At 42.1% G+C, this 27,488-nt stretch overlaps 1 protein-coding gene across 1 annotated transcript; it reads left to right on the plus strand.

The window, feature by feature from the left end:
* Positions 1 to 569: 569 nt before the first annotated feature.
* ACO1 (aconitase 1) lies at positions 570 to 27,488 on the plus strand (the record flags this gene model as incomplete). The annotated part of the gene is made up of 20 exons (XM_079548177.1): positions 570 to 666; positions 2,763 to 2,931; positions 7,747 to 7,884; positions 9,816 to 9,885; positions 9,991 to 10,174; positions 10,774 to 10,913; positions 11,830 to 12,001; positions 12,464 to 12,564; positions 13,593 to 13,709; positions 14,994 to 15,153; positions 19,731 to 19,866; positions 20,369 to 20,453; positions 20,679 to 20,835; positions 21,378 to 21,502; positions 22,188 to 22,292; positions 22,980 to 23,122; positions 24,668 to 24,815; positions 25,222 to 25,344; positions 26,371 to 26,556; positions 27,375 to 27,488. The coding sequence occupies 20 exons, from the start codon at positions 570 to 572 to the stop codon at positions 27,486 to 27,488; spliced, it is 2,670 nt and encodes an 889-aa protein (XP_079404303.1).

Below are 27,488 nucleotides of genomic sequence, written 5' to 3' on the forward strand. Positions count from 1 at the left end.
TTTTGTGGGGACTGAGATATTGCTGATGGCAAGGCGACTCCTTGATTCTCAAATATTCGGATAGGGTTGGTAATCTTACTGTGTCACTCTTTCTAGCTTGAATAAAATCATCATGTTTGTGTTTGGTTGAATTATGTTAATTTTTAATTTTGAATGCGAATGACTTTCTGTTTAGCTTTCAACAAGATTGCATTGTTGTAGTTACTGCATCACAGGGGCTCAGGGGGCTGTCCAGAAATAGCCCAAAGAAGACAGTAGTGCAAGCAATGTCAGTGCAGACATTAAACTTGTTTTGTAAGTCATGTGATGCCTCTTAAATTTTTACAATGCTCTTATCTTCCTGCACAGCTTTTATCTCTGAGGACATGTTACAAGCGGATTGCAGGGAAAGGGCACTACTAATACAGGCTTTGCTGTGCCTTTTTGTCTTGCATGGGCTTTGCACATATATGGAACAGGCATTTTGTGGGGTTATGGAGTGTGTCTTTTGCACGTGGGACACATGCTGTGAAGATAGTGCTAATTCTTTTTCTTTTGTATTTTAGGGACACGAGGTGTCTTTAATAACCATGAGCAACCCTTTTGTACAGATTGTGGAGCCACTAGATGCTACACAGCCTCAGAAGAAGTTCTTTAATCTGAGCAAATTGGAAGACGTGAGATATGGTACGTTGACAACATAGGGGAATCGTTTGATTAGCTTAGAATTACAGAAGTACCAACAGTTTGATAGTGTTATTTTTCTCATCATGTTGTGCATGCAAACTGCATGTTGCAGTTGTGTTTTTCCAAAATGAATAAGGAGGGCTAGCCAGATCCAAGTTTTTACTCCACAGCTGTGAAAGGCTGGAACGACCTGACTGATATAGCTAAGTCATCCAGAAAAATTGTTCAAATATAAGAGGAACAATGAATGGAGGTGAGAAATGTTTCTGAAGATGCTTTTTCTCACTGACAATTCCTGAATATTCTTAGGCAACTTCTGTTTGTCAGTGTTAAAAACCTTACAACCCATGCCACTGACCTAGAAAGCCAGTATCTATAGCTTATAGCTGCCCGTGTAGAGTGTTCCTCTTCCTTCAAAGAGAAAACAAGTGATTAGGAAGAATTCAGGAAACAACCTTGGAAGAGAAGGAACATTTTGTTTGAATGTTAAATGCATTGCAAGCTCAGATACTGTGTAAATGAGGAATGAGCTAACTGTGGACCTGGTCTCTGGAAAGCAGAGATGAGTCTTAAGAGACAGGCAGATGCATGTATGCTATTAGCAGTTGTCTTATTTCAAAATCCCAAGAGGAATAAGCTGCATGTTCTGTAAAGGAAAAAAAAAAAAAAAAAAGGTGAAATTCTCACAGTCCAGCAGAGAGATGGAGTAATGCACCAACTGACTGTGGCGGTGGTGGTGAATTGCCACCAACAAAAAAACCACAAGTGCAAGTGATTCTAAGTGATTAAATGACTTCTGTGTCTCTGGGACCCTGGATAGAACATTACAACAGACTTCTCAGGTCTTTTTTTTAATTGAAATATTTAAAGAGAGGATCTCAAACATCCATTATTGCAGGTAAGCTTTTATCTTTTCTTCATACCCTTTACTTATGGTAGGGCTGTCAAGGCTATTCTGATCTTTGGTAACATCTCACATGTACAAGGATTAAGCCAAAGGTAATGCTTCCTACATTGCTGACTCATTATATCAGGGAAAGATGCTGGTAATATGGCAGTAGAGGTTGAATCTTCCCTCCAGTTTTCTCTTATGTTTTGTTGTCATGCAACGAATGGCAGCAGAGGGGTGTTCTGACAGAATGGTGTCTGGCGTGGAAGTGCAGGTGAAGCAGAGGTGTGTCATTGAATTCCTCCCTGTGGAAAACACTGCATCCATTGACATTCATTGATGCTTTTTGAATGGTTATGGACATTGGTGGACATGAGCACTGCGAGTGGTGAGTGATGTGTTTCAGCAGTTGCAGCAGTGAAAGACAAACTATGTTCTGAATGGCCTTGCACGGCTGTCACACCGTGAAATGAAGAGCATCTCGATCAGGTCATCCATGTGAACTGGGGGGATTGCAACCAGGGAGCTGTGTACAGAGCTGAATATCTTCACTGATACATCGGAGATAATGGTGGCGGTGTTGGAATATCACAGGTTTGTGACAGGCAGGTCCCAGGATTACTCAGACAGGAATGGAGAGAACACTGTAAGCAGATCTGTCAGGACCTATTTAACCAGTGTGAAGATGAAAGTAACTGTGTCCTGGTTAATGAGCCATAGTCAAAATGGCAGTCCATAGAGGGGTGGCGTGAATGGCCTCTAGAAGAAAAAGTTCAAGATGCAGCCCTCAGCAGGTAAAGTGATGTGTGCTGGCTTTTGGAAAAGGAAAGGTTCCAGGATTTCTTGGAACTTGGACATACCATCAAATCTGTCCACGTTGTGGTGCTGAATAAGCTGAAGGCTCAAGTTTCTACAGTCAGGCCAGAGAGAAAACAGCTTTCTCCTGCAACAGTGTTATTGTTCTCTTTGTATCTGTTGTAGTTTCTGTGGAAATAATTAGGAGGCATTACTTTTGGAGTGGCCTACTTATTTCTGTCTTGAAGTAAAAGTTTAGCAGATGCACAAATACTGCAGTTCACTTTCATTCTCCATCTCTTGAGGACAAGAAAACGGTTAAATCATCTAAACTATGTTTTCAGTCATTCAAGGTAGAAAATTGTATTTTTCCATTGTGTTTATAACCTCTTACTACCTCCTGCCCATGCAGCACGCCTTCCATTTTCTATTCGAGTCCTCTTGGAAGCAGCAATCCGAAACTGTGACGAGTTCCTAGTGAAGAAGCAAGATGTTGAGAATATTCTCAACTGGAAAGTGGTGCAACACAAGAATGTTGAAGTGCCATTTAAGCCTGCACGAGTTATTCTGCAAGATTTCACGTGAGTCTGAGTGAAATGCTGGGAGGGATTGTGTTCAGCTTTCCTGGATATTAGAATGCAGACAGCTCTTGGGGAGGCAAATGCTGGTAATAAAAGCGTAGGTGAAGTACCTCTGAGATGCAGAAATAAATATCTTCATGAAGTTCCCCAAAAAAGGAGAGAAAGTAAGATGGATGTGTTTGCGTGCAAATGGAGAAATTTGAAATCAGAGATTTTGCTGGTTTCTTTTTTTTTTTCCTTGTTTTTGGAGAGGCTCTAGCTTTTAATATTGTACACTTCTCAGTCCTCATTTATTAGCCCCACCATTGCTTTCTGTTCTAAATCACTATTATTCCAAGTGTATATTTTTAAAGACTTCTGAAAAAATGAATGTCTACTTTTCCCCAAAAATGTCAGTTGAGATTCCTACCGGATGGACTCTGAGACTGGGCCCATTTATTGCAGTGGTGGTAATACCCATATGTTAGTAAGTCCCTGTTAGATGTGCAAAGTAAATTTTCAGGTGAAACAGTAACTCCTAACTGTTTTTAATAGGGCTTTTGACATGAAAGTCCACGTTACTTTGAACTTTTGTCCTGTACCTTTGTACAGAGCAGAGATTTCAGTTCTTCTGTGGTAAGCCCCATGCTGCTAAGCTGTCACTTTATTTTATTCTTCAGGAGTGTAATGTGTCTTGCCTGTTGTACCTCCTGGTTTGCATTTCCCCATATGATGGCCACTGGATGGGGGCCCAATACAGCTCAACTTTTGAAGATGTTTGGAAAACTAACAGAGCTTCAATTGAAAAAAAAAAAAAGTATTGTTTTCCTAGATACTCATTTTTGTCTGTTGGCTGTTGCAAACCTTAAAAAAAAAAGAGTATGGAGGCAGTTTATAAGCAAGCTTTGTTCCCTTTGTTACTGCTTTTCTTACTCCTTTCTTTCTAGCTGAGTTGTAAAAGTTTTGCTTTAAGTCTGCAGAGCAGCTGTATTGAAAAACATGTTCCTGAGTGGGAGCGTTTAGAAAATGGAGCTTTTGGTAGCCTTACAGAAGCCACGTAACAATTACATCCATAGATCGTGGATTAGGATTATTGAATTTACTAGATTACACTGTTCTGCAGGTATGCTGAGTTCCTCTGAGTATATAGATGAGTATTATCTCTGTTTCTTTTCAATTGCATGAGGTTTGTAAATTGGTAAATGAATCTTCCTCTCACCTTCTTCCACCCCTGCCCTCCCTCAGATCCATCCATAATGCGGCATCAGCTTCTTTCCACAATGTGTGCATATTCTGGGGGAAAAAAAAACAAAAACAACCTGCTTCAAGCTACTGAACATCAACAGCTGGTAGTGCTGAATGCTAGATAATGTGGAGCCTTTTTTGCATGGAGAAAAGAAGGCTCGGGGCAGGGCGTGGGAAGTGGCAGCTCTTAACAGTTTGTGAAAGTACTTGCATGGAGGGTGGAAAGAGAATGAAGTGAGGCTCCTTCAGTGGTGCCAGAGACAGACAGACAAAAAGCAATGGGTTCAAACTGAAAAACAGGAGGTCCCCTCTGAATGTGAGGAAATGCTTTCTTACTTTCTTGAGGGAGAAGAAGCATTGGCACAGATTGCCAGGAGACATTGCAGAGATTCTGTCCTTGGAGATATGCATAAGCATGGGCAATCTGCTGTAGATGGCCCTGCTTGGGAAGGGTGGCTGGACCAGAGGACCCCCAGATGTTCCTGACACCTCAACCATGATTCTTCCTGCAGTGCTTCTGCTATATTTTAAAATTTTAATAGCATTCTTATAGTCAGGAGTTCATAACAAATTCTTGTTACCACAGGCTACTCTTGCAGAAGCTCGTTCTTTATGAGATACTGAATGGTATTAAATCATTACAGACACATCACGGACAACGTTTTTGTCTCAGCAAGTAGCACGGTAGGATATGTTGATATGCAAGAGGGTTTCCCAAATGAAATCCACTTCTGAAAATAGAGGTGTTCTGTAGTCAGGTCCTTTGTTCTTTAGGAAGTCTTGAATACCTTGCTCTACCAGTAAAACTAGCGGAGGCGTGGAAGGCATTTTTCACAGAATCACAGAATGACAGAATTGTAGGGGTTGGAAGGGACCTCCAGAGCTCATCGAGTCCAACCCCCTGCCAAAGCAGGTTCCCTACAGCAGGTCGCACAGGTCGGCATCCAGGCAGGTCCTGAACATCTCCAGAGCAGGAGACTCCACCACCTCCCTGGGCAGCCTGTTCCAGTGCTCCGTCACCTCACTGTACAGAAGTTCCTTCGCACATTGGTGCAGAACTTCCTATGCTGCAGTTTCCAGCCGTTTCCCCTTGTCCTGTCTCCACTCACCACTGAAAAGAGTCTGGCCTCCCCATTCTGCCCCCCACACCTCAGATGCTGATAGATCTGGGTCAGGTCCCCTCTCAGCCTTCTTTTCTCAAGGCTGAACAGACCCAGTTCACTCAGCCTTTCCCCATAGCAGAGATGCTCCAGGCCCCTCACCATCTTGGTGGCCCTCCGCTGGACTCTTTCCAAGAGATCCCTGTCTGTTTTGTACTGGGGAGCCCAGAACTGGACGCAGTGCTCCAGATGAGGCCTCACCAGGGCAGAGTAGAGGGGGAGGATCACCTCCCTCGACCTGCTGGCCACGCTCTTTTAATGCACCCCAGGATGCCATTGGCCTTTTGGATCTTCCCTCTTGCCCTTTTTGAAGACCGCAGTGACACTGGCTATCCTCCAGTCTTCAGGCACCTCCCCCGTCCTCCAAGACCTCTCAAAGATGACAGAAAGCGGTTCAGCAATCACCTCTGCCAGCTCCCTCAGCTCCCGTGGATGCACCCCATCGGGTGCCATGGATTGGTGAACACTGGTGTTGCCTAGGCGCTCCCGGACCACCTCTTCCCTGACAGAAGGGAGGTCTTCCATTCCTCAGACCCTCTCACTCACCTCCAGGGTCTCGGATTCCCGAGGGGGAGCTTTTTCACTGAAGACAGAAGCAAAGAAGGCATTCAGTATCTCCGCCTTCTCAGCATCCCCCGTTACCAGCACACCCCCGTCGCTTAGCAGGGGAGCCACGTTCTCCCTACTCTTCCTTTTACTGTTAACATACTTAAACAAGCCTTTTTTATTATCCTTTATCCCCTTTGCCAGATTCAATTCCAGGCGGGCTTTAGCCTTCCTCGTCGCATCCCTGCAGACCCTGACAACATTCCTGTATTCTTCCCAAGTGCTCAGACCTTTTTTCCACATTTCATGGGCCTTCTTCTTTCCCTTGAGTTTGTGCACGAGCTCCTTGCTCATCCACACAGGTCTCCTGCCACCCTTTCCCGATTTCTTCCTCACAGGGACGCACCGATCCTGAGCTTGGAAGAACAGCTGCTTAAATGCCGACCAGCTCTCACAGGCCCCCTTCCCTTCCAACGCCCTAGCCCACAGGATAGCTCCAAGTAGGTCCAGGAAGAGATTGAAGTTGGCTCTCCTGAAGTCCAGGATAGCAATCCTACTTTTTGCTTTACTTCTTCCACTCAGGATCTTGAACTCCACCATCTCGTGGTCACTACAGCCCAAGCTGCCCCCGACATTTACTTCCCTGACAAGCCCTTCTCTATTAGTGACAATAAGGTCCAGCAGTACCCCTCTCCTCGTCGATTCCTCCGCCACCTGCATCAGGAAGTTGTCTTCAACACATTGCAGGAACCGTCTGGACTGCATATGCCTGGCCACATTGCTTTTCCAGCAAACATCTGCATAATTGAAGTCCCCCAGGGACTTCAGTCCTCCAATCAGGAAGAAGATTCTCATGCATTTTACAAACCTTGGAAGAGATGGCCTTTGCCCTGAAATCAGCTGATAAACATAGCAGAGAATGGAAAGAAGGACACAGTTGTTTTTTTTGCTCTGCCTGCCCCAAATTTTTTGTTTTGTTTTTGTTTTTCTTTAAAACGTACTGGGAAGGAGAGCAGAACAGAGCAAAAGAAGAGAAACAAATTCAAGGACCCAAAGGAATGCTGAATTGAACTATTTTTTCTAGAGTCCCAGCCATATTAATCTCCCTGATGAACTTTGATGAATTTTGGTTTTAGTTTTTCATTGTTACAGCACTCAGAATGCAGATACAGTTCAGTCTCTCCTGTTCTTCTGAATTCATCTGCCTAAGAATAGAATCATAGAATCACCAAGGTTGGAAAAGACCTCAAGCTCATCCAGTCCAACCGTTCACCTATTCCCAACAGCTCCCACTAAACCATGTCCCTCAGCACAACATCCAGCCTTTCCTTGAACACCCCCAGGCTCGGTGACTCCACCACCTCCCTGGGCATCCATTCCAGTGCCTGACCACCCTTTCTGAAAAGTAATACTTCCTCATGTCCAGCCTGAATCTCCCCTGCTGTAGCTTGAAGCCGTTCCCTCTGCTCCTATCACTGATGACACGAGAGAAGAGGCCGACCCCCAGCTCACTACAACCTCCCTTCAGGAAGTTATAGAGAGCAATGAGGTCTCCCCTGAGCCTCCTCTTCTCCAGGCTGAACATTCCCAGCTCCTTCAGCCTCTCCTCATCAGCCCTGTGTTCCAGACCCCTCACCAGCTTTGTTGCCCTTCTCTGAACACGTTCCAGGGCCTCAATATCCTTCTTGTAGTGAGGGGCCCAAAACTGGACACAGTACAGAGAATACTGTCTCTGAAGCAGAGTAATGATCCCAAGACTTAGGGTGAGACCATAGTTTGCTTCCTGTGTGGCTTCAGGTATCTCTTCTGAGTTTCAGGACTTTGGCTGAATTTGTTTTGCCTTTTTTTTTCTCCTTTCACATTGCCTAATTATCTTCTATTGTAGTGGGGTACCTGCTGTTGTTGACTTTGCTGCGATGCGTGATGCTGTGAAGAAACTTGGTGGGGACCCTGAAAAAATCAATCCTATCTGTCCTGCTGATCTAGTGATAGATCACTCCATCCAGGTTGATTTTAACAGGCGGTAAGAATCTCAAAACATCTCTAACTTCTTGATGTTAGGAAGCTGGTAATGCAATTGGTGATAATCTAAGCATTTGAACATTGTAGAACTTGAGAAATGTTGAAGTCAAAGTGTTGCATCAGTTGCTGTGAACAAAATAGAAATGTTATTCCTTCTGTGATGCCTTTCTCAGCCACACAAGCCTGGACTGAATGTCAGTAGAAACAGGCTCAGTCCAGACCTCTGGTGATCACAGTTTTCCATAATAATACCGCATTATTATTAGTTGTTCAGAAATAGCTTTTTTCCACTTGCACTTTTTGACCTTTGGGGCTTCGTGGAAAGGATAGGCAAGATTGTCTCCTTTCTTCCTTATTTGTGTAACAGCAGACCTGAGCTGCCCTGACCAGCTGTTTGCTGGTTCTCTGCCTCCACAGGGAAGACCACAAGATATTGATTAATATGTCTGGTAAAAGTATAGGAAAGAAGCATAATGCAGGCCGATCCTGAATGTGCTGCAGGCAGACAAATGCTCATAGACTCACAGTTAAATCTAAGACCTTTACAGAGGGTTCCTTTTACCTTGATATGTAAACACGAGTCTGCCAAAATACTCTTTGGAACAGATCTTGCCAGTGTGTGTTTCTTTGTGGTTTCCTTCTGTGTACCAAACTTCTGAAGTTTGTTGGTCTGCAATTGCCTTGCCTGCAGAAATGCTCTGTGTTTATTGCCCTCTGTAAGAGATAGTTTTGAAGCAGGCCTCTTAAATTACAGAAAAAAAAAAAAAAGAATAAAAAGCAGAAATAAAAGATCACAAAGAACGTTTTAGCAGCGCCAATATTTCAGGGGCTCTGCTAAGTAAAAATAATGAACTTCTGAGCAGAGATGTAACATAGAACTTATTTCAGAGCGGAATGTTGATGGAAAGTTTTAAATGTAACCATTTTCTTCCTTCCTTTTTTTTTTTTTTTTTTTTAATAGCTTTGGCTAAAGGCTTATAGAGGCACAAGCTCACTGCTTCAGTTTCATAACTGATGGGAGAAAAAAGGCAAAATATTTTGACATACACTCCTGTCAAAAATAAGCTGCCTTTAAATTTTTGTAGAGGTTATTGTGAATCTTAACACTGAAGAATTTAGAAACAGTCACAAAATTAAAAATGAGACTTATCCGTGAGTTAGTGGGTGTTTTAGCAGCGGTTAAATAAACTAGAAGCCTAACATTTTAAAACTTGTAAGTGACATCTGCATCAGTTTTATGAGATCTTTGGAAAACAGTACAATTTTTTTCCCCCCCCCACTTTCCCACTGTTTTGATCACTTTTCCTCTCTACGTTAATAACTTTCATTTTATCAGTCCTATTCAGGACTCTACTGAGATAATTATTGGCTGATAGTTACTTTTTGTCCCAGCGTTGTTCTGATTCTACTAGGACCTTGTAGGTGTGGAGAGAATATTGGCCAGTTCTGGGCTTTAGTTCTTTCAAACTCTTCAGCCCTAGGTTAGGGAGCTGGTATAAGTGGAAAGTTTGTTAACCCTTTCTGTCTTAAAGCACGGGGGTAGCTACTGCTTAATTTAAACTGCAAGGTAGTTGTGTTCCAGTTCGCCTTTCTGCTTTTCTGGTTTCCTTGTATTTATCAAGGCTTTGAAAACTTCACATTGCTCTGATGCAGATGTAGTCTACGTTTTCCCAAAATACAAGATTCAAGCCAACCATGTGTATGATATGCAGACCAGTGCTCAGATTTAAACTAAACTTCTTAAATAAGCAATGTTGCTTACCTTACAAGCAGTATTGATTACCTTCGTTTTGCTGCTGTGATGACATTAAAAGCTGAGATTGATCAGCATTAAAATTAACTAATAACTCTTCTTTCACCATTTTGGCGTATTTGACCACACATATCAGGTGGATCCTTTTGATTGTGACAGATGATTATTTTCACTTGCAGATCAGACAGCTTGCAAAAGAATCAGGATTTGGAATTTGAAAGGAACAAAGAAAGGTTTGAGTTCTTAAAGGTACTGAAGTAGTTAATCTTATTTGCATGACCAAAGATGGAACAGACGTAAATTCTTCCAGTGCTCACGTGTGTTAAAAACTTTTGACTCTACTTTTTGTTTCAGTGGGGCTCTCAGGCTTTTAAAAACATGAGGATTATTCCACCAGGCTCCGGGATCATCCACCAAGTAAACCTGGAATACTTAGCAAGAGTGGTGATGGATCAGGATGGCTACTACTATCCCGACAGCGTGGTGGGCACTGACTCACACACCACCATGGTAGATGGCTTGGGAGTACTTGGCTGGGGTATGTGCAGTAGCTCATAGTGAATAGTCTGTTGGCAGAATAGTCTGTATGCTTCAAAATTATGGAATCATAGAATAGTTTGGGCTAGGAACGGAGCTTAAGGATAAGCTAGTTCCTACCCAATTCCGTGGGCAGGGAACAACCTACATCTTTGAGTAAACTTTCCTTCCTGTAAAATGACTTGTCTGCTTTTGATTGATAACCAGTAGTTACTGTACATTTCACAAACAGCACACCAGTGTTCTGTGCCCTGTGAGGGGTTTTGTTCTTTGCTTATTCATGGCATGTTTAAGTCTTTAAATGAAACTTTTGCTTGCTCACTGTGAAATCCAAGCCCTGAGTGAGTTACTTAGATTTATCTAATATCCCATCTGATGGCTGAGGATCAAGGCTAGAAATATGGAACTAAAGCTTAACCTTGCAAAAAAAAAAACAGCCTTGCAAAAACTGAAGACAAACATCTGTTCACAGAGGTCTCAGCCGTGTTTTACTGTGTGCCTTCTCTCAACTTAAGTCAACATAAAATGCTTACCTCGTAGGTTTATTTGACTCTTGCGTGTCTTTCGGATAGTCTGATGGTTTAGTTCTGTTGCTTCCAGGTGTTGGTGGCATTGAAGCAGAAGCAGTGATGTTGGGCCAGCCGATCAGCATGGTGCTTCCAGAAGTGGTTGGCTATAAGCTGCTAGGAAACCCTCAGCCCCTGGTAACATCCACTGACATAGTGCTCACCATTACCAAGGTAATGAACATGCCTGTTTTTTTTGGTCATTACTGCTGAAAATGTGCTGTGTACTTAGGATCCCTGTGTACACTTCCATGTAGTTGTTTTGATGCTTCAGACTTATTGCTCTGTGGATTGGAATCAACTACCCAAATTTGTTATGCAGATCTGTTTCCCAAAATGTAGATAAAATAGAGCAGAGTGCTGGTGCCTAAAGGCCTGTTTAATTCCTCACATGTAGGCCCATTTTGGAGCAGCACTGTACAGAGTTCTCAATTCTTTATCATCTCAAAATAAACGGAATGGCTCTCTTTTGAAGGCCACGCTTAGAATGAGGCAATGTAGAAGCTGAAAACACTAAGTTCTACAGTCTGAGGTCTTTGATTTATGGGCATTTTGCTCACATGCTCATAATATGTTTATTCACTCTATGGCTTGTGACTGAATTGAGACTATTAACTGAGTCAGCCGTAATGTTGAGTTGAAGCTCAGCAGTCTGGTAGATACGTTCATCATGGGTTGCTGGCTCTAGAGAGAACCTCCAGCTGGGGAAAGTTAATTTTTTTTTTTTTAAGTCCATCCAAATGTTGTGTTTTCAAACATTTGCAGTTTGATTCTTGTGGGGATAGCTATTCTTGTTCCCCTGCCTGCAAGAGTTCACTGGCAAAGGAGAGCACGCTGTTTTCTCCTTAGAGAGAGAAGTTAGGATAAATGCAGTTATTCGAAGATAGACACTAATTTAAGTGAGAGGCAGAGTATTTCAGAAGGAGCACCACATGCCTGTGTTTTATCTTCTTGGGAATTTGCAGCTCTCTGCCTTTTTTTTCCTAATGTAGTTTACTATATATAGTTTCCTGCTTTAAAACGTGTGTAGAATTTTTACTCAAGTCTCCTGATACCTATTGATGATGTAGTCACTGTATTTTTGTAACAGCACCTTCGCCAAGTTGGAGTTGTGGGTAAATTTGTGGAGTTTTTTGGTCCTGGTGTAGCCCAGCTGTCAATTGCTGACCGAGCCACCATTGCCAATATGTGTCCAGAGTATGGAGCAACAGCTGCCTATTTCCCAGTGGATGATATCAGCATTGGATACCTGGTGCAAACAGGTTAGTTACAGGAAGAGACATGGATTCAAAGGCCGAAGTGAATAGAAGCCCAAAGTGTATAAGGTGAAGCCTTGTTAGCTCGAAGCTTTTATCATGTATTTTTATCATGTATTTGCTTATTCAGCTTGTTTCTTGCTTTTAGTGTTAGAAGCCATATTTAGGAAGAGCAGAATTTTAGGTTGTCTTGTAACTGTCTGCTTAGCCCTCCTTGAACATGGGCTGTCCAGATTACAGAAGCAGGAACCTAAGCTGCTTTTGTTCTGCAGAAGCCACTGTCTGCTCAATTAATCTCTTTCTAGGGAGTCCCTAGTACATGTGTTGAAAGAGTCCTTTTGTGCACAGTGCAGTGTGGAATAGTGTTCACAACAGTGTGAAATAGCCTGTTTTGCTTTCTGTCAAGTAGTTGTTCCTCAGGTCCACTTGTGGTTTTGTTTTTTTTCCTGTATCTGGCTTTTGCCACAGGCCGTGATAAAGAGAAAGTTCTGTGCACCAAAAAGTATCTTGAGGCTGTGGGAATGCTGAGAGATTTCAAGAACTCCTCTCAGGATCCAGACTTCACACAGGTTAGAAATTACTGTGTTTTGGCTCCTTTTTTTTATGCCCTGCCCTATTTTAATGTGACTGTTGTCTCTTCTTTAAAGTAACTAAAACTAATCAAAGTACTCCTCCTTCTGTTCCTTTGACTTTATCTGTACAGCTGTCTTATTCCACTGAGTTCTGAATTGAGCCAGCTAGCTGAGTCTCCAGATGTGAAAATTTGGTCATCAGTATAGACTAACTGTCAGCTGAACTTTAGCTGCTGCAGATAGCATGACTGGTTCCATGTATTTTTGAGAACTCTGGTCCAGAAATGAACAGAGCTCTTGAAGATAATGCAGATGTGTTCTCTGTAGGCCTTGTCTCATGTTTTTCCTTGCATGTTCAGCAACTTACTTTACTGCATGATAAGGAGACTCCAAAGCTTTGTTTGCTAACTGGATACCGAACAAGCTTTTTTCTGTGCAACAAAATCAAGATCATAGTCTATATCTAGTCGACTCAAGATTAGTTCAATTTTTTAACTTATGTTCAGTTTTGCATGCTTATTTAAAAAAAAAAAAAAAATAGAAAGAAACACTATAAAAACAAAGTTGAAACGTGGGTCGGGAATAAGAAACTATGATAGTTTTTTTTGTTTTCCTAATAGTTCTCTGAATATTTTCCCTAGGGTACACATAAGTAGCCTGTTCTGGTTGATGCCAGTATCAGAATTCCTCCTCAGCATTGTTTTCTGAAAAGGATCCTGTTACTAGTATGTGAAAGGATGTAATTCTCTACACCATCTACATTGTTCAGATGATTCCATCACACATTGAGCTTTCAATGATTGGGCCACTTCTGGGAGCCACACCTGGGAGCGAGCAGGGTCTTAGTGTAGAACTGTTCCTACTCTTCTGATCTGTCCCTTCTCATATATCTCTGATGATTCTTACAAACATAACAATGTGCAGGCTTAGCATTAATTCAGCAATGAAGCAAAGCTCACATGTGACTTAAGTGGCTTCAGCTTGTCATAAGTGCTGAATCCCTCTCTGTTGTTGTTACTGAATAGGTTGTTGAGTTGGATCTTCATACTGTTGTGCCTTGCTGCAGCGGACCAAAAAGACCCCAGGACAAAGTTGCTGTGTCAGATATGAAGAAGGACTTTGAGACTTGTCTGGGAGCAAAGGTGACTGGGAACATATGTGTCTACAAACTACCGTATGCTTCTAAAATAGTTTAGGAACTACATTCTGGGATTGACTAGTTTGTTCCTTGCTTTCCTGTTGAGAAGTGAATGAAAGTGCTTGATTGGTGTTTGAAGGCAGAATAGAAAATGATGTCAGTGTTCCTTCTGAACGTTCTTTCACCTGGAACTGTTGGCTGTCTTACTGAAGTAGAGTTCCTTCTGATTTTAGACCAGTCTTAGGCCTAATGCAGGTTTGTTGTGTGATTGGGATCTCTAAAAAAAACCTACGTTGGGTATTGTTGTAGTTTGGACAAAGTAGCTGCTGCACTGACCTGTGTGATGGCTGGCCAGCTCCACATCAGGGCTTTCAAAGTGTGTTAAGCCTTGAGATCTGCAAGGTATTTTTGCATTCTCTACTCAAGTTAGGTTCAGCAGTTCAAAGCTAATTCTGTCTATGACTCTTTCGCATTGATGTTAGTGACAGAATAAAAGACAATTAGAGAATATTGTGACTTCTCTCTACATCATCCAATGAAAAAATGTCATTGAAAGAAAAGCAAGATTTTAGTTCAAAATATTATGCCCAAACTTGTAAACTTACAAAATCAGTTTGAATCTTTACTTGATATGGTACCCCTCCCTGATAACCTCATAGAATAACTCTACCTGCTAAATAGCAGTGCAGCACTTCAGTGATTTAAATCAAGAAGTTTTAACTGCAGTGATTTGCAGTGGAAGAGTAACTAAAGGACCTTATCATTCTAAATCTCTAAAATTACTGCTTTATGCTGCAAACAGTGTCTTCTTGCTTTTTATCAACTGTCTCAAATCATCTTGTAACATAGGTTTGTGTTTGTGTTAAACACGTATATTTGTGTTTTTTTATTTTTACAGCTTAAAAGTTGTTCATATTATGCCTAAAATCTCAGACTAGGCTGTGTAGCAAGACTAGCTTGGGGAATCTTTGCTTTCCAGTATGTGATCAGGAATCCAGAGCAAGTAGGTCAGAAGCACCTGAGCATACTAAAGGGGAATACATTCATGCAGGAAGAAAACCCACACACTTTTGCTTTGAAGGCTGTTTTACCAGTAAAAAGAGAATGGAATATAGAGCAATGGAAATTATTTTTGTCCATCACTTTGACCAAAGATGCAAACCTCCAGCACAGTGCAGGCACTGGTGTGACTGCACACACTTCTCATTCAGGAAGTTTGCGGCTGATTTCCAGTCAAATTATTAACATTGGAGGCATCCTTTTTGATTCTTTCTTTTTCCTCTTACAGCAAGGATTCAAGGGATTCCAGATTGCCCCAGATCGACACAACAGCATAGTCAAATTTAACTTCGAGGGCTGTGACTTCGAGCTGTCCCATGGTTCAGTAGTGATTGCTGCCATTACAAGCTGTACTAATACCAGTAACCCCTCAGTCATGTTGGGAGCAGGTAAGTATATCTGCTTGGTTTTATGTGCGGTAGTCTTTCTATGGCTCTGGCTGTGTGTTGTGAAGACAAAGACAGCACTAACTCTATTTTCATCATTTGGCATACTAGAATTGAGAGTAGTCCTTAAGGAGTAGCGGAAGAAATTCTGGACATAGTAGCTGGAAATGTGGGTTGAAGTTTTTCCTGCACTGTTTTCTCTCCAGGTCAAACTGGAGCTGAATTAACCAGCACCTCTGACACTTGATTAGATGCACAAAAACAGCTCTGTAGACCTGTGATAGAAGCTGAGGAGGGACTACTGAAAGTCAGCACTGCAGGGAAAGGGTCTGTGAAGAAGGGTCTGTTGGTTTAAATCTGGAGGTGCTCTTATCTGTCAGCGGAGTATGAAGCATATGCTTAGCTGTCTGAACAATTGTCTGAGAGTAGGTAAGGACACATAAATGAGGAAAAATGTCCTCTCTGGAATTTCTGTCCCCCAGAGCCTTGTCATTTTCACTTGAACTGTATCCAAGAAATGGTCCTAGGTGAACTTTTTTCTCCCACTCTCTTGCTTATCACCATTGAAATACTGTCATATAATACAGTTGGTGTGAATATGAATAGATAAAATTTGAGCTAAGGTAGTTGTACCAAACAAGTTGCCTTATACATTTGTCTGTCAGTAAGATACAGCTCGTGTTTCAGCAATGTACTGTTTCTCTTAGGTGATCTTCAGATGTATTGAAGAGAAGTATTGAAATGATTGAATGTATGGGAAAGATTCCCACCAGTAGGGATCAGCAGTGCCATAGTATAACTCATGGTTGATAGCAGTGTGAATCAGAAAGTATCACTTAAAAGAGTTCATAAGGGAAGCTATCTCTTGAAATCAATAGTATTTGGTTGTTGTTGTTATTTATTTATATGTCTCTACTGCTAAGAATCTAGAAATTGACTCTTACAAAAAGCCATTCAGTTGATGTTAGAATCATTGCTTCTACTTCCTCTTGAGAGGCAAAACACAAATTCAGCCTGAGATTTCACCATCAAATAAATTAATGAAAGCGTGACTAAAAGGACATGGCAGGTGAAGCCCTTTCATTATTTCACTTTCAGAACCATTAAATAAATAAATTAAAAGGACATGATGACTGAGAAGGTGTATTACTCACACATCTAATTTCCAGAACTATTTCCATGAATTAGTAACTTAGGAACTTGTAATAGCGTGGCTGTCTCCACTGTTTTCACTGAGGTGCAGGCTCATTACCTGTGTCTGCCCTGTTGGAGCTGCAGGCGCAAGTTGAGCAGTGCTGGGTTGCCCAGGGCTGCCAGGCAGGTGGCATAAGAATGGCAGCTGCCCGCATTGCAAAAGGATTGATTAAGGAAAGACAGGGTGGCCCAGGGAGCCTGCAGCTGTGGTGCTTGTGGGAGCTGGAGAAGCTCCAACGGTGATGGGCCAGTTGTAAAACTGTGTGCCGTGAAAGATAGAGCACTGTGAGGTGGAGGAGCAGGAATAGCAGCCCAGGTCTGGCTGCTGCTTGGTGGCAGCAGGGAGGGGGCTGGTACTTCTCCCTCCCTGCTGCAGCAGCAGGGTCTGGCAGGGTTGGAGCGGTGCTGTATGGGGCTCAGGTGGTGGCTTTCTTGGAGCACTTGAGTGGTGGGGGACCAATGTGTACCACATTGTCCGTGTGCCTTCTTCCTTTTCTGCCACCAGCAGGCTCCTTTTGTGCTCTGCTGCTGCTCCCCGTGTGGGGTGGGTACCTGTGCTGCTCCTCAGATGGCTTGTGTTCAGATCTCTCTGCAAGGCAGACTCAGCCAGGGCATCTCTCTTCTGGGCGACTCTTGGCTTGCGGTGTTCAAGTAGTTGTGGATAATCTCTCTTGAAGCATGGCTTATAGTGGAAGAGTAGCTAAAAAATGCAAAGTAGAAGAGCTGCTATCATTTTGAGGTTGACAGACAGCAAGATACGGGAACTAAAACAAATTTCTAAAGACAGGCGTTGGTATTAGAATGTCTGTTGGTCAGTTTAATGCTACACCTTAGGCTGACTAAAACAAGATATGTTGCAGATATATGTGAATAAACAGACTAATCATATCCTGATTTTTCTATCTTTGATATATTTGATACGACTCAAATATATTTTATCCATGTTTCTACTACTCAGCAATGCTAGCTACCTTAAAATACCTGAAAACAGACAGAAAGAAATAAAGACCAGAATGTGTTCTGTTGTCCTCATCTACTATGTTGCCAAGACTTACGTTATTGGACCTGCCATCCCTCCCACCAGAATACTGTGGGAGTTGGTTCATTTAGGAGCAACTGATGTACCTTACTATGAGCAGCAAGTGCTTCTTCCTCTGCTGGAAATTCAGGAAGTGAGGGATGCCTTTTGCAGTCACGTTTTATTTTGGTGAATCTGTGCAGATTAAATCAACGAATCGAGCTTTTCTTGGTTTCAGTCTGAAAAACTCTCAAAGGTCCTTTCCTACCCAGTACTTCTACCTTAGACATTTATTCAAGGATTGCAGCATAGTAAATAAGTAAGGCTATCCAGTGGTCTTAAATTCCTCACTTTCAACCAGTAGCCAGAGATTCTGTGAAAAGCTGATGGCTGATACTTCATTTGCCACAGCTCTCCTCAGAAGAAACATGAGGTAAACATTTGTTTTCCTCTTCATCTGTAAAAATTTGTGATCTGTTTTCTCCCACCTTCAATGCTCCAGCAGCATCACAAGCCGTCTCTGTGTCCTGCACCTTTGAGAGGAAGAAGGTTAGTGTTTCCGAGTTCACTTGCCCTTAACGGGACAACTGTATCAGGTCCGTCCTGATAATGATCACAACTGTTGAGCTGTGTTTCTTCTGAGGATTGAGAAGTGGTTTTCCTTCAGGCAGACCATCTTTGCTCAGTTTTTTTCCTTTAGTTCTAGCTGGGGGTATCCTTCAGTTGTTCCACCAGTGCAGCATAGTTTCCTCAAACCTTTGGCTTCCAGGCTAATGGTATGCATTTTACTTCTCTTTGCTGTGGCATGGAGATTCTGGTCTTTCGGCCTAATTAGCTTACTAGCTTAAATTTGATGCTTAAATTTGAGTTTGATGCACAGAAGTCTCTGCAGATGCTATCAAGTTAGTGCTCTGAATGCATTCAGTACAGCGTAATACACAGCAGCCTGAAAAATGCAGTGCCAAGGATCTCAGCACACTCACTCAGATTCAGTAGCAGCTGTAACCTTTGCTGCCTTGCTCTTTGGCCTTGTCAAGCAGGGAAAGAATAATTCTCTCGTTCTCTGTTAACTGTTTATACACTACCTTGTTGAGAACCCTCAGAGATATCCGCAGGAAAGGTGATAATTTCTTATTCAAAGTGGAGTTTTAAATTAAATAAAACATACAGTGCTAAAAGAAATGCAAAATACGGACAGTTCTTTCAATCTACAAAAGGATATTCTGTGCTCTAAATGGTATGGGGGGGCTGTATGTTTGTGCGGGCAGTGTGCATATGCTGTAGTAGCCTTGACAGCCTAATCTGATTTTGTGAGAGTTGGATTAAGATTTCTCTGAGTAACTGAAGTTCTGTCATTTCCTTGCCTGGTTTAGAGCTTGATTTTGTGTTTCAGAGCTGATATTGGCAGGAAAGCAGAAGCCAAAGCTTTCAGAGGGGCTGTCAGCCTCTCAGATCTTAGTGTGATGAACAAATGTTCGTTGTTACCGAGTATGCAGGAACTCCAGTTTACAACAGCTGTCTCTGACAGCTAGGTGGCCTCAGCCATTTCAAGAATGGGGCTACTTTTTGATATATAATCTACTGCTAGGCCTCCAAGTCTAATGGTCTGGGCCTTCTCACAAGGTCCTCTAAGAGGAGTTCTCCATGGCATGTCTAATAGTACCGAACAGCTGACAAAAAGCAAATTAGTGTGATGATTATCTTTCTGCTGGAGCTCCTGCTGGATCAGAGCAGAGCTCACGTATACTTTCCCATGCAAGTAGGTGTGTTTTGGAAAAAACTTACCATTTACAATTGAAAAAAGGTAGAAATTACTTGTTGGGCATTGCCGGCACACATGAGCTACTCATTTAAGCAGAAGAAGGTCAGAATCAATACGTTTCTGGCAACATATCTATTCCATTAGATCATCTCCATGCACATTGCAAATAAGGACTGGTAAAATAGCACTCTAATAATGAATTGTGATGATGACAGCTGCTGTACTCGGAAGCAATTTGTGTGAGTGCACCAATAGGTTGGTCGTTATTTCAGCACTAAGCTGCCAGAGGTGGGAAGGTAACATTCCTTCATTTTTGGTGAGATGTTTGTCTTACGGCTATTGTTTGTTTAACCATTGGAGTTCTGAATGTCTGCATGCCACTGCTGTGTGAGTGCCTTTTGTTGAATGTAATTTCCCATGAGAAACAGAAATTGCAGACTGGGTTTACAGTTCAACAGTGCGTTTGTACTCTAGCCGGTTACTCTGTAATCAGTGCTGTAGTCCTTTTCGGCTCTCCAGTTATTTAATGACACTGCTGTTAACCTGTTGATCCACCAAACTATTCCACGTCCAGGAAAAACTGCAACTATCCTTTGCATTTTTCAGGATTGCTTGCCAAGAAAGCTGTTGAAGCTGGTTTGACAGTGAAGCCTTACATCAAAACTAGCCTGTCCCCAGGAAGTGGCGTTGTCACTTACTATCTGAGAGAGAGTGGAGTCATGAGTTACCTTTCTCAGCTGGGGTAAGTAAGCCTTTCTTGCTGTTGTCCAGTGTGTAACTGTAAGCACTGCCAAGTGTTGCAATGGAATAACTCTTGGTCTGCACAGATTAAAAGATATGGGAGATGCTCTACAACATGCTCCTGCTTGAATTAGTGCATTGCTGTTGTGCTGGCTGACTTAGTTCCAAGCAGAGAAAGGGCTTGCTGCCTTCTTGAAGACTCATTTTCCTATGCAGGAGAATGGATTCTTTTTCAAGAATAATTGCTTTGAAATATCATAAATGGCAATATATTGTTGTTCATCTTGCTAGATAGCAGTTTCCCAGCTCTTTGCTCTGTATACATGGAGTGTCACTGCAGTAATAAAAAGTGGTCATTCTGGAAAATGCTGTTTTCAGCAGCAGCGGATTTGTTAAAACAGTACATCTTCTGAAAGTAAGCTAAGGAGTTAATTTCTAAGGAGTTAAACACCTAACTCCAAAATAGTTTATTAATTCCTTGATGATTTCCATGCTCTGTCTAGGTTTGATGTCGTGGGTTATGGCTGTATGACTTGTATTGGCAATAGCGGACCCCTGCCAGACTCCGTTGTTGAAGCCATCGTACAGGTATGCATCAGTCAGATTTCCATGTGCATTCTATATAGGTAAGCTATTCTCTGTGCAGTATTGAGCTTAACCTTGTCAGGTGTGTACGAAGTAAATGCAGTTTTCTTTGGGAGGTACTTGGGGATCATTGGGAAGGAGACAGTTCTTTGTCATCTTACTGATGTTGCAGCATGATGCAACTCTGCAAACCTGCTGCACCAGCTTCCTTGTCTCAAACTCTTGCAGGGAGACCTCGTAGCAGTGGGTGTTTTGTCTGGCAACAGGAACTTTGAAGGGCGTGTGCATCCCAACACCCGTGCTAACTACCTAGCCTCCCCACTGCTGGTCATAGCCTACGCAATTGCAGGGACTGTCCGGATTGACTTTGAGAAAGAGCCTTTGGGTAAGACATGGGGTGCTTCTCATACCTCATAAATGGAACTAGTTGGAATTGAGCTCTTAAGAGATGTTTGTCCCAAGGAGATACTCCAAATGTGTGAGTACGTCTGGGATACTAAGCACGCAGTTGTCAAGCAGGAGAGCAAAAATGGAGTCTATGTGTTGGAGGAAGGGGAAAACCATGTTTGCCTTATGTTCTAATTCCATGGGAGACATTTTGATTACATATGGGTGGTGGCTTTTCATGAGCAGCCCGATCTAATAGACTTTATTTGAGTAGGCAATTCAACCTGACAAACTTTGTAATCCTTTCTAACCTAAATTATTGTACAAATATTCTGGAAGACCAATAGAGATCACAAAAGTAGGCATATGTACAGGCATCAAGTTCGTGAGGCTATCATCTGTCAGATCCTTGCAGTTGAAAAAGGGTGTTTCTCGTGAGTTTTTGTTGGGTTGGAAGGAACGCACAGCTGGAAGGCAGACTTTTATTTTTCTTAATGGAACATGTATATAACATGTATATAACATTATCAATTTATACAGGAATAAATGCTTCAGGGAAGAAGATTTTCCTGCAAGACATCTGGCCAACACGAAATGAGATACAGGCTGTTGAGCGTCAGTTTGTTATTCCTGGGATGTTCAAGGAGGTCTACCAAAAAATAGAGGCAAGTTAATGCTTTGGGAAGTGGTTTTATCTATGTGCTGTGCCATTCTGAAGATGTTAAGTGAATAGGTTTAGACAGTGAAAAGAACCTTTTCCTTCTGTTTCTGTTGCTCTGGTTGTGGCAATATTCAAGTGAGGTTTTATTTATTATTGCAAATGACTCCTAGCTATGTAATTAGTTCTTATGGCTGGTCGTGTCCTGAATATTGCAGATTATGGGCTTTAAACAGTTATTTTAGGCTGATATTAGAAAGTGAGATGTTCCAGCCTCACAGATATTTTTCTTCAGATGACATAAAATTCATCTGCATTACTTGATAGCATTAATGGCAGAGAAAAACTTGTACTTGGTAAGGTATTCCTGTAAGTCTTCCTCAGGTACTGAAACAAAATGTTCTTGGGGTTTAAGTGGTAGAAAAGTTTCTTTGGGAGTTATGAAATGTTGTCTGCCTTCATAACATAGATAAATGCTAGAAAAATGGGTGAGTAGCTCTTCTTCTGCAGTGAAGGGAGTGAGCTTGCATTTCCTTACCTGTTCTTCTAATAGGTAGAGTCATTAAAACAAAGCAAAAAAGAATAGAGTGGCACAAGAACTTCCCAAAAGCCTGAAAAAATACAAGGCTTTTGCAGAAATCAAATCTGTTGCTTCTGAAAACTTAGAGATGGAATGTTCACGTGTTTTTCAGACAGTAAATGAATCTTGGAATGCCTTAGATGCTCCCTCCGACAAGCTGTATACTTGGAATCCAAAGTCAACATACATCAAGTCTCCGCCTTTCTTTGATGGTCTGGTAAGTGTGCACTCCCCCTTTGAATCAGGCCAAACACTACAGCAACCGTGACTAACCTGGAGGGTGAAGCAGGGGCGCATCAGGGCGCCCAGAAGCATCCATGGTAGCCTGCTGAGACTTCATTTCTGGGCTGTTATCATCACACTCATTGTATTCGTTTTAATACACAGGCACAAGTCAGTCTAAAAATTGCAAGGATTCTCTGCTGCTTCAAGATTTTTGAAAATTCCCCTTTCTTGTTAAGCTGGGATAGTTTTAAGTAGTAACAAACAAATGAAGGAAAAAGAAAGGGACCCATATATATTCTTGCCTGCATTTTGCACTAATTAGTTCAGCACTCAGATGCAGTTTCAGCACTGTTTAAAGGAAAATGCAGGTTTCAGTGCATGCAGATGTCCAGGAATCGTGGATTTTCCTCTGTGTTCATGCATGTGCTGTTGAAGCCCTCAGCTAGCTTTTTTGCCTCATCTATTTTGTACATACACGAATTTGCTGACAGACAGCCAGGACGTCATACTTGGTTTAAGAATGACTGTATCTTTCATACCATTTTTTTCTTTATCCTAACTTACATGTAAAGGGAGGCTCTATTTTGCAGATTTCTTCTACATATTTTGTCTTTTTGAGAAAGGTAAGGGAATTGTGTATCATTTTAAAATCATGTTCTTTGTACTTGTGGTGGCTTAGACTTTGGCTCTGCAGACGCCCAAAACTATAGAAGATGCTTATGTCCTGTTGAATTTTGGAGATTCTGTGACAACGGACCACATATCTCCAGCTGGGAATATAGCAAGGAATAGTCCTGCAGCCCGTTATTTGACCAGCAGAGGGTAAGTAGTACATTCTTGTTCCTGTTGCAGATTGGGAAGAGGAAACGAGCCGCAGTTACTATGCCATGTTATGGACACACATCAGCTGTCTGTTCACAGACGCTTGTGTACCTTGGATGATGCTTGGAGAATACGTAAAAGAAGAAGAGAAAGCATTCCTGTGTTGTTTCAGTGTTTGGCACTGGTTCTAAAAGCTTGTGTAGGGTGTGCAGATGTATTCAGCTTGAGAACTGAAGATGTTTGTATGGAATATGATGGTTCAGAATGGTCACAGTCCTTGGGGTCAAAAACTGGTTCTGTACTCTCTTATAGCACGTACAGCAATTTCATAGAGCTAGGATATCACGAACTACAGAGTTGTGGGTTTCAGTGCAGCTGCAATGACTGGCACAGCTATTGCCTTCAGCCTAGAAGCTGTTGTAAACTGCTCCTTTGCTATGGACAGCCTGTCAGTTCAGTACTGTGGGTTCAACGTAAGACAAAACCAGGCCTTGCTGAGTCTCCCTATTCACTCTTCAATGTAATGTGATAAGTTGTTTATTCACTGGTTTAGCTTTGCTTACAAATTCTGTGGAGCTTTGAGGAACAGTACTGACAGCTTAGAAATTAAGTATTTTCACTAGATTTAATAAATTTGGAGAGAAAATTGGTTAAAACTGTGCAGTCCACTGACGATTAACTGTTTTGGCTTCTTTGGCCCACTTTGAAATCTAAATTGGACATTGGGAAGTATTACTGTTCAGAAAAGGTGGTCAGGCACTGGAATGGATGCCCAGGGAGGTGGTGGAGTCACCGAGCCTGGGGGTGTTCAAGGAAAGGCTGGATGTTGTGTTGAGGGACATGGTTTAGTGGGAGCTGTTGGGAATAGGTGAACGGTTGGACTGGATGAGCTTTGAGGTCTTTTCCAACCTTGGTGATTCTATGATTCTATGATAAATAGCTCCCTTCTGAGTGTAGTCCAATATAAACAGTTCAATTTTATGTCATATTGTTGTGATTTTTTTTTCCTTTACTGATCAGGGTAGAGTCTCCTTTAATTCCCACATCCATATTTTTAAACATAGTTTTTCTCCCTCAGGTCTCACTTCCAGCAAAGATTCTCTCTTTGCCCTATAGGTATTTATCACAGTGGTGTCTCTACATTTAGATGCTGTGGTAATACAAATAACCATGACAAATTTCAGTAGCCAGCTATTGAGTGAAGCTGAGAAAAGCTGCTTCATGATTCGTAAGGAAGGATTGTATTCCTTCTTCTGACCCAACATAGCAGTATCTCTGCATTACTGTCAGATACATTTTGTAGGGCACAGGATGAGAATACCAGTACAGCTGCTTTCTGTGTCCAGGCTTAGTAGGCCTGTTCTTTTTTCTTCTTTTTTTTTTATTTTTTTATTTTTCTGTTGTTTTTTTCTTCTTTAAATAACCGTAGAAACACCAGAGAACTGGGTGCTGCTGCCCTGATGGGAGCGATCCATAGCTGCTTCAGGGACACTAGCTCGTGACTACATTTAAACCAACAGCCCTGCTTTTCTTTTTCATTAATAGCTTGACTCCTCGAGAGTTCAATTCCTACGGTTCTCGCAGAGGGAATGATGCTGTTATGGCCAGAGGAACATTTGCAAACATTCGTCTGGTGAACAAATTTATTGATAAACAGGGACCTCAGACTGTCCATTTCCCTTCAGGAGAAACAGTAAGTATACACGCCGCTTTAAAATGAGCTCCTTGGCAGTAGGTGGGATTAGCATTAGATTTGCTTCGTACAGCTTACGTCATTAATTTCAGCACCTTTTAAGTAAAGCTGAGGAGGAGTCTGAAGATTTCGTAGACTCAGGGCAGCAGGTCACACATACCTGCATAAGGTGGTGCTCTGAGGCTCAGCAATGGAGAGCAGAACTTTGTGGTGAGAGTGGAAAGTGTGGGCTGTGGTAGAAATGCGTTCAGGCTGGGAGTCACGAAGCGCCGTGTAACTGAATGTGGAGTTAAGTGGCATAAAGTGTGGGCCTCAGCTCTCAATGTGAAAACACGATTTTCTTATTTCTACAGAAGTGTATTTCCACCCACAATAGTATATGAAGTGTTTCGTATTTTCATTGCAGCTGGATGTGTTTGATGCTGCAGAAAGATACAAGCAGGCTGGCCATCCTTTGATTGTGCTGGCTGGGAAGGAATATGGTGCAGGAAGCTCAAGAGACTGGGCGGCCAAAGGGCCATTCCTCTTGGTAAGTAACTCAAGTAATGTAGGAGGAGGATAATACTTACAAGTTTGTTCATTTTTTCAGGAAGAGTAGCTTGCAGCATTATCTTAGGTAGCTTATTCTCACTCTGGATATCAGAAGCTATTCTGAAGTACAAGCTGAGCCCAAGATCCACAATACGTTTGCAAATATATTCAAGTATTCATAGAGCCCATTCAGGCAGGAAAACATGACAGAACTTCAGCTAGCTTTGCATACACCAGAAAGGCCATTTTCTTTAATCTTGCATCATACAGCCCAATAAACCTTGGGTCTGCTTCAGGCTGCTTTCTTCAGCTCGCTTATCAGAGAAGATATAAAGTGTAATAAGTGAAGTATTAGTGAACTTTAAATTTAGCATTGCTTCACCATGCAGGTTTCAGGAAGTCCTATCAGTATTGTTATTGGATCGTGGTGTAAATCCAGGTACAGTGGAACATCTGTCTTATTCTGTATGCTGTCCTACATTATTCGGCAGCCAAGGTGATTCAAGTTTTCTTGGTATGCAGTTCTTGAATGCAACAGTTGTGTGCATTTTTAAGCAACGAATTAAGAGGGTTAGTGTTTAGGATTACGTTTGCCTAAGTTTTTAAAATTACTATTGCAGTGGCGAAGTTTGTGTAAACTGTGTTTGCACATGGACATGTAAAGATCAATGACACTGCACCCTGGAATATGCAGGGTAGGAGGAGAACACTGAAGTAGCAAAAATTACAAAAATAACTACTGGTACTCTACGTGTGACACGAAGTCTACAAAAAACACACAGGAAAATTACGCAGAATTCCCAGAAAAGTGCGTGCAGTTTTTTGGCAATCTTTCTTCTTAAGATGTTTAAAAGTTGACATATAATCAAGTTATTGTGGGCAATCCACTGATTAGCAGTACCTACTGACCAGCAACAGTCAGTAAATGAAGGGTGGGCACCTCAAACATCCCATTCTATTCCTGTGAGAGCAGAAGGTCTATCCTGAGCCATCTGGATAAGCACACCCATTGTGTACTTCTCAGGGCGTCAAGGCTGTGCTTGCTGAAAGCTATGAGAGGATTCATCGGAGCAACCTTGTGGGGATGGGAGTGATTCCTCTGCAGTATTTACCTGGGGAGGATGCAAGGACTTTAGGACTCACTGGAAGAGAACGTTACACGATTATAATTCCTGAAAGTCTAAAACCACAGATGAATATCGAGATCAAGGTATGAAATGCCTGAGGGCTGCCACGGTTTCTCTTGAATTAACTGTCTCTTCAAAATGTGTCTTTTCCAGTAATCTCTTTTTTCAGGAAGGCAAAAGAATTGAGGGCAGGGGATTGGACTAGATGATCTTTAGATGTCCCTTCCAATCCCTGGCATTCTGTTATTGTGAGGAAGCAGTAATTCTGAAAGCAGTGATGGGAGATAAAAGCAGCATTCCCAAACAGCTTAATTCAGCACAAAGCAGTCCTGTATTGTGGAGTAGCCTACAAATGTTGTCTACGTATGCCCAATTAATGTCCTGAAACTGGGAGAGCATAGATCCCAGTGAATTCATCGCTTTATTGTCAAGTCACTGATGAGAGCAGCTTTCAGCAAAACTGACGTAATTTGATTCGCTTCCCGCTCCTGTCTTTCTGCTTTTCTTCTTCCCATACAGAGCTCCAGTGAATGCTAATGCAATTAGTGTTACTGTTGTACCTAAGCCAGGAGAATGACTGCACAGAAAAACATGGACAGTTATTGTAACCACTTAATTGGGTGGTCAGCTTACATGCAGCTTACATACTAGGCTTGTGTCGACCTTAAATCAGTTAGAGACAGTAAGTGCAGTGCAAGGAGTCTCCATATTGTTTCAAGCCAACTTGCTCTGAAGATGTTGGCTGTGGTCTGGTGTGGCCCCTTGTCTTAAAAAAAAAGCACTGGTGTCCACTTGCTGTTCATCTGAGCTATTCAGATTAGAAAACTATCGTAATAGCCTGTATTTTACTGTCGTGTGGTAAGTCCTGCTGCTTGAACGAGACTCTCTTTAACCTCAACAGCTGGATACTGGGAAAACCTTTCATGCCATCATGAGGTTTGACACGGACGTGGAGCTCACTTACTTCCACAATGGAGGCATTCTGAACTACATGATTCGTAAAATGGCGTCTTAA

This window comes from Tetrao urogallus (assembly GCF_951394365.1).
Source record: "Tetrao urogallus genome assembly, chromosome: Z".
Taxonomy (NCBI): domain Eukaryota; kingdom Metazoa; phylum Chordata; class Aves; order Galliformes; family Phasianidae; genus Tetrao; species Tetrao urogallus.